At 33.2% G+C, this 9253-nt stretch overlaps 2 protein-coding genes across 2 annotated transcripts; both read right to left on the bottom strand.

Annotated features, from left to right (window-relative positions):
• Positions 1–1659: 1659 nt before the first annotated feature.
• On the bottom strand, positions 1660–5106 carry LOC131938120 (uncharacterized). Its single transcript, XM_059296023.1, has 2 exons — positions 4768–5106; positions 1660–3117 (listed from the first exon to the last, which is right to left on the bottom strand). The coding sequence occupies exon 2, from the start codon at positions 3107–3109 to the stop codon at positions 2237–2239; it is 873 nt and encodes a 290-aa protein (XP_059152006.1). The 5' UTR covers positions 3110–3117; positions 4768–5106; the 3' UTR covers positions 1660–2236.
• Positions 5107–6844: 1738 nt separating this feature from the next.
• On the bottom strand, positions 6845–9147 carry LOC131938119 (cytochrome P450 3A16). Its single transcript, XM_059296022.1, has 3 exons — positions 8935–9147; positions 7563–8234; positions 6845–7467 (listed from the first exon to the last, which is right to left on the bottom strand). Exons 1-3 carry the CDS (start codon positions 9145–9147, stop codon positions 6868–6870), a joined length of 1485 nt encoding a protein of 494 aa, XP_059152005.1. The 3' UTR covers positions 6845–6867.
• Positions 9148–9253: the final 106 nt, after the last annotated feature.

The following is a 9253-nucleotide window of genomic DNA, read 5'->3' as shown; positions in this document are numbered from 1 at the left end:
TGAACGATATCTTCTTCTTCTTCTTCGTTCTTAATTATTAGTGTTGAAGGGGATCGAGATTTATCTGCCAGTGGGTTTGAACTCGAGACTTTGTTCGAATTTATCAACCATGAGCTTTTTGCCGACTCAAACACAATTAAGCGTTACGTGTCAACTGGTTATGCGCCATTGAGGCCATTGACTCCGATTTCAGCCTGCTTTTCTTTTTGGATTTGCTTCCATAGCCTTTGTCCAACCAAGAACAAACTACAAGGCAGCAGTTGTTTAATTTTGGAGTTGTCTCTCCTAGAAGAGCTGTCTCCAGCCTCATCTGCCCGAGGGTTCGAGACTTTTCGGTTTAGCAACCATGAGCTTTACCGACTCGACCACGCCGACCCCCTGAACGAAATCGAATTTATATAGTAAATATATACTTCTATAGGTGTCCGCCCCCCGCCACTCAAGAAAATTTAGTCCACCCCCCCCCCCCAAAATATCAAGTGCCCCCCCCCCCCCCCCCCACCACCGGAGAAAAAAATCTGGAAGAAACAGCTGGCTAATCACATTGTAATTGTCGATACCGACCAAAATTATTTAATCTAATAGAAATTGGTTTTACTGTGTAGAAAATGTTTTCTCTCTCCGATTCGCTAATTAGAATGAGCCGTACACATTTTTTTTTCAAATAAAATTAATCTCTGAAACATCCGTTAATCACATTTAAGACATACTTGCAAAACTGTGGGCTATATATAAACAGAAGAAAAAAAAACGATGATAAACTAGGCTAAGGTTTCATTTGTGTGCAAGGGTTAATTGTATATGATGTACAGTTTACATAGATAAGTAAAGCAACAAATGGCAAGTAAAGGACAAACAATATTCATTTTAAAATTTTTATTTAAATCATTCGTCATTAATGTTTTTACAAAAACCGAAAACCAATTTACTGTGTAAAAAAAATCTGACTTGCTTAATTAAATTAAGTTAAAAGTAAACTGCAGTATGTAAATAATACAATTTACTTATTGATAACACACCAAAAAATAAAATAAAATACAATGATTGCAAAACTTACATTTGCTTTGTTCATAAAAATGACCTCACGCAATACGACACATTTTTAAAAAAAAAACTCAAATAGATGCCTATTTTAAAAATAAGAAAATTACCGCTTATAAAAGTACTAGCCGTCCCGGCCAAGCCCTGCTCTGGGCTCTGTGGAATACCTGTCTGTGCAGGACCGTTACTTTTTATTTTATTAAGTAGCATATACCCTGCTATACCGGTCATTGCCCCTGTTTAAGAAATATATTACTTTTCCAATTAAATGTATATATGCAAATATGGACGCATAAACCTAAACCTTAATTTAACTGTAAATTTAACCCTAACCAAAACCAACCACAACTAAAACTAAAACACAGACGTAAACATACACAAACACAAATATAAAAGAAAACGCAAACCAAAACGCCAACATAAACACAAAAGAAAACATAAACGTAATGCAAACATGAACGCAAACTTAAACATTAACACTAACGCAAACATAAAAACAAAAAACAAACGCAATTTAAAGCACAAACACAAACAAAAACGCAAAGGTTGACCTAACACAAACATAAACGCAAACGTAAACATTAAAATTAACACAAAAAAACTGAAACGCAAACACAAAAGCAAGCATAATTTTTTTTTAAGTTATTTTTTTAATTTAATTTTTTAAAATATAAAAATAGAATTTTTCTAAAGGGTAGTACATTTATTGTAATTTTTTTTTCCACAATATGTCATTCACAATGATAAGTTGAACAATGAAAATTTAGTTTAAAATGTATCAATATTGAACTTTTTAATTATCAATTTTGATTTTATTTCAAAAGTAAACACTTAAAGAACTGTGGTGATAAAGTCAATTTATTTTTACTACATGCATGTCTTCCAAGGGTCCGTCCGCCACAGAGTCCATTTCAACTTTATATATTAGACAATTTGCCACATCACGAAATTAAAAATAAACAATGTTTGCTTTTATGATAAGGATTCTTCGGATAGGCGGTTGAGAAAATTTATGACAACACAACCTTCCTTCCGAGGTCATTATAATATATACACTTTACTTCATCTGCCCACTATGTTTTGGGCACGAACCGAAAAACACATAATGATTTCTAGGGTAAAAACGTTTTTTCTAGGGTTGCGTACATTTTTGAATTAAAAAATCTTACATTTTAGTAGAAATTCGCGGTGTGATTTACAGTTTAAACCCGTTCAACGTGACCAGACAACACATTAAAACAATGAATATTAACAATAAAATAATCGCAATATAAATTCTGTTGCACGTCTTAGACACCACAGCTCTGCGTATAAATTCCCAGACCTTCAACAAACAAGAGCGCTCCGTGTTTCTCTCATACAGGCTGGAATGTCTTTGGTTAAAGAGACTATTTTCTGGCTTGTAATTTTGTCGCTGGTTCTTGAAATCATGTACAGTGTAGTGACCCATAAACTTGTCACGGATTCTACACGTCGTCTCGATCAGCTTCTGTCTTTGCTCAGATTTCACCTTTTCATCATTGGTCCTGTTGTCAAACAGCAAAACTCTGTTTTCACACTCTTCTGTCAAAAGTTTAAATTCTCCTACCTGGCTACCGCACCATTCTTTGAACGCACCCTCCTCATTATCTAGGGAAAAATTATCCCCGTAACTCAGAACAATAATTCCTCTATCCCGAAAAATACTTTCTCCAAAATACTCTTTAACCTTTTCCACTGCATCTTTTTCCTGTTTAGTAAAGCGAGTGCCATACTTGAGAACAAATATCAAGACATCAAAACCACCAACTTCTTCCAATGCTTTTGTAACCGATTCTCTCATCTTTATATCTGGAATTGATGAATCAATTTCACAATCCCCAATGCCTGATCCGTCTATGATAGTAATGTCTTGAGTGATTATAACACGAAATTCAGGAAATTCATGATCGGCAACACGTCTTTCATCTTCGCCTACTGAGATGGACTTTTCTTCTATAACATTTGACCCGGAACGAGCAGAGTACACAACAGAGGTTACGCCATTCCCGGTTCGACCAACAACAAGCAAAGTTATTTTGTTTTCCATGCTTGATACTGGAATGAAGATGTAAGTTAGAAGTAAGATAAAGGAAACTTTTTTTTAGGGCAGGTGAAGTCGAGTTCATCTGTTTCCATGACCTTCGTAAATACAATATTAAATGTTTAATTGTGTCAGTTCTATGCCTATTTCATTTAGTTTTCATTAAAGTGGTATCAGATACATGTAAGAACTGTTTGGACTATTGGTAAGACCTAAATATTGGAAAATATAAGTAAAAGTATCCAATACATACTATTGCGAACCACACTTTTCTTTACAGTTATTTAAATAGTAGTGTATTATATATATACACAGAAAAATCATTTATTTTCCTGTTTTTAGTGCATTTTTACATAAAAAGATTGTTATTAAAATATTGTTATGTTGGTCAAAATTTTAATTAATTCATAAAATATTTATTAGGCAACCAATTAAGTCAAATTTAATGTCATGTTGCATTGTATTCATGTCTTGACCCACATAACAATTATGAATCGAATCTGTCAGTTAGAAGTGCCCGTAATTTTGCTCGGGCGTTTCAATCTAGATAGACAGACCGACGACAAATAGACAGAGAGTAAGTTACATAACAACTTGTAAAAAAAAGAATAATTTATTTAAATTTGTAATTCTTCACTCATCCAAATAATAAAAAAAAGAATCATAACAAATGTTTTAATAACAAGCTTTTATGTAATAATGCAATAAACCGTAGAAAATAAATTACACACTACTATTTAAATAACTATAAAGAAAAGCGTGGGTTACTTTAGTACCTATTGGATACCTTTACTAATATTAAGGAAGAGACCCACGCTTTTCTTTATAGTTATTTAAATAGTAGTGTATGATTTATTTTCTACTTTTTAGTGCATTATTACATAAAAGCTTATTATTAAACCTTTTTCTGATTTTTTTACGTACTTTAATTTTTTAACATTTAAATAGAGTTGCATGATAAAGCGTGTATAGTAGTGCCGAATAGTTGTATGAAACAGCCTACTACTACTAATTTGGACACAATTTCAATTAATTCATAAAAAATTAATAAGGCACCCACTTAAGTAAAATTTAATGTCAGATTGCATTGTCTTCATGTCTTGAATGTGATGGGGGAATAGCATTGGTGATATATGACGTATATGATAACTACTTCTGTTACTAACATTGCAACTATAAACATGTGACGAGGACGGGAACACTCTTATTTTCCGACGACACTAACGATGTCAACAAATTTATTATCAACTACTAACACTAAACGAACTAGAACTACACTACAAAATATACAACATGTCCTTTCTCTACAATGGCTAACCCCCAACTGTCTTCACTCCTGCATCCTCCGTCATCGCTAATATTGTCGCGTCACACTCAAGCTACAAACATTTTATTAAAACGCGCACATACTCTCGAACCAAATCGTCTACCGTCAAGTTTACACCGTCCTTAGTATTGTAATCCCTATCATTCTAGTCTTATTTCTATCTTCGATATAACATTGACCAACGTGCCAACTTTGAACCGTATCTGTCAATTAGAAGTGCCCGAATTTTCGCTCGGGCGTTTCGATCTAGACAATACAGACTGACGACAAACAGAGACAGTAAGTTAAATAAAAGCTTGTAAAAACCCAACAATAATTAATTTAATAAGTGACTTACGTATCTATAACGTGACTGAAAAGTTTCACAACGGATAAGAAAGAAAAAGTAAATGATAATATATTGAACACGGGATGTAGGCCTACATTTAATATCGCAGTGGCCAACACACTGATAATTACAGCCTTAACGATTTTCTTGGAAATAGTGGCCGTATCACCGCGTTTACACTTGCGACATGTGTACTATTATTTCTATACAGGTGTAGAGAGTAGAAAGATAAATTTTGCCATAGGTTAATTATAGGGAGGGGCGTGTCTACCCACTTATTGTAAAGTTGTTTTCTTTCTAGACGTGTATAGTACACATCACGCAAGTGTAAACGCGGTGTAACACCTATTAAACTTTTTGCAGAGTGCGCACACCACGCCCCCTTTTGATATCAAAATGACGTAGTTACATTATACAAGGTGCGCACACCACGCCTACTCTTGATATCAAAATGATCTACTTACATTATACAAGGTGCGCACAACACGCCCCCTTTTGACAAGATGATCTACTTACATTATACAAGGTGTGCACACCACGCCCCATTTTGACAATAAGACGATCTACTTACATTACACGAGGTGTGCACACCACGACCCCTTTTGACATCAGTATGATCTACTTACAATACGTTACATACATCGTTGAGCTATCAGTTGTCAGTAAAACCTACACCTCCATTGCTTGTTCACTTTACAATGCTAATTTTCTCAAGTTCACTTATAATTTATTAGTATTAGATTCATTCTTCATCAATCATGCGTTAAGGTAAGGTTGGTAGTTTTGGTAGCGTTAACACCATAACGACCAAGGTTGTGTTTTTTTACTATTACTTGGCAAAACTAGCGCAGGAACATTTTTTTTTGGTTCAGTACTTTTAATGCTATTGTACTCTTTTTAATTATTGTTTTACTTATTAAACAAATTGAGTCGTTGAGACTTTTAAAAATATAATTGTTATATACGACGATTTTATTACTTCGCTGATACTGTATCACATCTTTTTATTTGTGGTGGTCTTCAATCTCGAGGACAGGGAGTTGGTGGGTTTAGATTACATGAAGATGAATACATTATATATATTTTTTAAGATTACAATTACCAACAATTATGCACTTTTTCGTTAAAATGTGTGGATTTTAGTTTGTTGATCTATATGACGTCCAGTATTTGTGACTACGATAGTGGGGGAAGAGGAAAAGAAGGGTAAATATTGGTTGAAATAGCATTTTGTCATTTCTTTCATCTTAAATACACTTCCTTATCAACGAGTTATTTTTAATAATTACTAGAGGAAAGCAGAAATCATAAAATTATAAAGACACAACACAATGTTTTAGGTAATTGTCTTTTATTTAAATTTAAAGTTATATAAAATGTAAAATAAATAAAAAAAAATTTAAAATGGTCATTTATAAAAGCTGGTAATTATAATTTATAAACCTTTTTTATACATATAATTTATTTTTACATTTTAGGGTTAACAAAAATCAAATCATAATATAATTGAAAGCCCCGAATATGTGTATATGTGTAAAAGCAAGTTACTATTAGTAAGATAATTAAAATAGCAAAATTTATTTAATTTAAAAAATATAGGGCCTACATTTATGTGAAAGATCAAACTATATTGCATTGTCATCAGGTTCTACCTGGGTGTCAAGTCTGAAAAAAATGTGTTCAGCAGAGGGGAGTTAACAAGTTTGACCCATTGCATGACAACACGTCCATAACAACTAACTTACTACCATCCATCAGAAGACACTAGATCTACCTATTGTTACTGCACTGATCATAAGACACCTTTTGTATATAGTACATATATTTGAAAATTCCAATATCTAAATATTTAAAGAAAGAATTTTTTTTTACATTTATCATTACTGATTTCAATTTAATGTATAAAATATTTATCCTGTATGTGACAATTATAATTTAAATTTAAAATATTACTCTTCCCTGTGACACTAAATGAAAATAAAAAATCACATTACAATAATTTTACGATATATTGATAATTTCAAAAATTCACATTTATGGCACATTTTGTTTTTGGTAATTGTAAAAAAAATTGCCTTTTAAAGTGTTTTTTAGGACAGATGATTTTGTTTATTTTCTGGCATCAAACTTAACCCACAGGCCGTCTGCAGCTCTAACTTGCATTTTACTCAGCTTTATTGGGTACACAGTCTTACTACAGGACACTGGGGTAAACTTTTGCAAGATTGAAGCTAAGGCAATTTTCATTTCCAGGAGAGCTAGCCTCATGCCAATACAGTTTCTTGGCCCTTGGCCAAAAGGAATATGCGCATAGGGATGGCGAGACTCTTTATTTTCTTCTGTAAATCTTTCAGGGTCAAATTTCTCTGGTTCAGGCCAGATTTCCGGGTCGGTGTGGAAAGCATAGACAGGGACAGCAAAGTCCATACCTTTAGGAAATCTTATGCCTTGGACCACAGTCTCCTGTACGCAGACACGGTTTATTAAAAACGCCGGCGGGGCCATTCGAAGGGATTCATTGATGCACATGTCAAGGTAAGCCATTGACTGGACGTTTTCGTAATTTGGTGGGGTTTGACCACATTTTTCATCTATTTCTTCCTGCACGCGTTTGCAGCAGTCTGGGTGCATGGTGATGAAGAACAAGGTGAAAGAAAGCGCAGTTGCCACAGTGTCGAACCCAGCAATGATGAGCGCTAAAGCTTGAGCCTGGTAGCAAAATACAGATTTTAAATGTGGTTAGTTATTTACACAATAGATCATACATCAGTGCTCTTAAATAAAGTGTCATGTAGTTAACTTACATGTATTTCAACTCTGCTAAGTTCTTTGTCCTGCTGGACATCAGTTTTTTCAGCATTCATGATGAGATCAAGGAAGTCATTCACTTTTCCATTGAGCCCTTCTCTTTTCCTTTGTTCTATAGCGTTATCAACAACTTGTGTAAAAAAATTAATGGATTTCTTGGGGAAAAATGGTAAGCTCATCTTTGAAAACAGTATTCCTAAATAAGGATACATAAAAGCAAAGCAGAAAAGAACAGGATTGGGGTTTAGTATCTTATGAGCTTCCGTAGCAAATTTAGAGTTTGGGTGTTGTAGGGTATTGATTTCTAGACCAAAACCTGTACTGGCTATCACATCTAAGGTAAATGATGAAATGAACTCTCGCAGCTCAAGCTCCTTGCCTGACTCCTGTAATGTATGAATGTGTTCCAGCAGTATCTTGGCATTGCGTTCTATGTGATGGGACATAACCTTTATACGGCTTGAGCTGAAGGTTGGACTAACTACCTTTCTCACTTGTTTCCAGTGCTCTCCATTGAGAAAAAGTATACTCTCTTTCAAAGGAGAGTCTACAGAAAAGAAATCTCTCCGATCAACAAAGTTGTTGAAATTTTTAACAAGAATCTCTTTTACAATATCCAGATCCCTGGCAATTATTACTTTAGTTCTCCAGCCATACCAGCCATATACCTAAACAAAAATTTTAAGTCATACTTTTTAAAATAGAATGGCCATTTATACAAATTATGCATTAAATTTAATTGATTTAATTTGAAAGGGCAAAAACAATTGAGATTAAACATTTTTTGAGAGGGTGTATATATATATATATATATATATATATATATATATATATATATATATATATATATATATATATATATATATATATATATATATATATATATATATATATATATATATATGCCGTCATGAAGTGACTCCTCCTACCAGGTCACTACAAGTCTAGTGATGGCACTATACACCACTTATGTTGTGATTGTTCACCAGGAAAAGGAAAGTATGTATCAAACTGATTTCTGTATAATGTTTTTACTGTGATGCTTATTACATTTATATTACTCACTTGTTACCCAACATTTCTAACTCCGTTTTTCACTTTCTTTTAGATTTATACAGTACACTTTTATGTTTTATTCTGACCATTATAATTTACCAAGTACTGAATATAAAATTATTAACACAAAAACCTTTGAATGTTTTGTATGCTTCTTTACATCTATTGGATCTGCTCTGTTAGTTATTAGAGGTTTGTAAAAAATGCTTACTTGTAGCAGAGAATCATTTAATTTATTGATTGCAAAAGATTTAATTTACTTTAGACATCATTTTGTATATTTGGGTACTAAAATTCGGTAAAAGTATTTACCTTTTCATTATGAAACTGTTTATGAAAAATCCGCTGCACTTCAAAAATACCATGCTTTATTTCCAACATGAAATTACCAAGCAGCCAAGATGGAGGAGATGTAGCTATGCCCATTTTTTTAAAGCTGCTGTGGTCAGGAGCTGTTATTTTGACCAAAAATAACAGAACCAGGACAATCAGGATGACAACAAGCAGTATAGTGAGTGCATCCATACTTGAAAATACTGTACTGGTGTAACTGTCAAATTATTATTTACAAAAACAGAAATGAATTATTGTTTTTCTTGGAGATAAAATATTACATTTTGTTTATAATTTT

The sequence above is a fragment of the Physella acuta genome, unplaced genomic scaffold (assembly GCF_028476545.2).
Source record: "Physella acuta isolate Inbredline_101_S28 unplaced genomic scaffold, ASM2847654v3 ptg000235l, whole genome shotgun sequence".
In the NCBI taxonomy this organism is placed as follows: domain Eukaryota; kingdom Metazoa; phylum Mollusca; class Gastropoda; family Physidae; genus Physella; species Physella acuta.
This window is presented reverse-complemented; position numbering and strand designations above follow the sequence as displayed.

Excerpts from the sequence above, each read along its gene's own strand:
- LOC131938120 (XM_059296023.1), bottom strand. The coding sequence starts at position 3,109 with ATGGAAAACAAAATAACTTTGCTTGTTGTTGGTCGAACCGGGAATGGC.
- LOC131938119 (XM_059296022.1), bottom strand. The coding sequence starts at position 9,147 with ATGGATGCACTCACTATACTGCTTGTTGTCATCCTGATTGTCCTGGTT. Across the intron at positions 8,235-8,934 it reads AACAGTTTCATAATGAAAAG|GTATATGGCTGGTATGGCTG; the intron begins GTAAATACTTTT and ends ATTTTTGTTTAG. Across the intron at positions 7,468-7,562 it reads TTAGCAGAGTTGAAATACAT|GCTCAAGCTTTAGCGCTCAT; the intron begins GTAAGTTAACTA and ends TTTTGCTACCAG.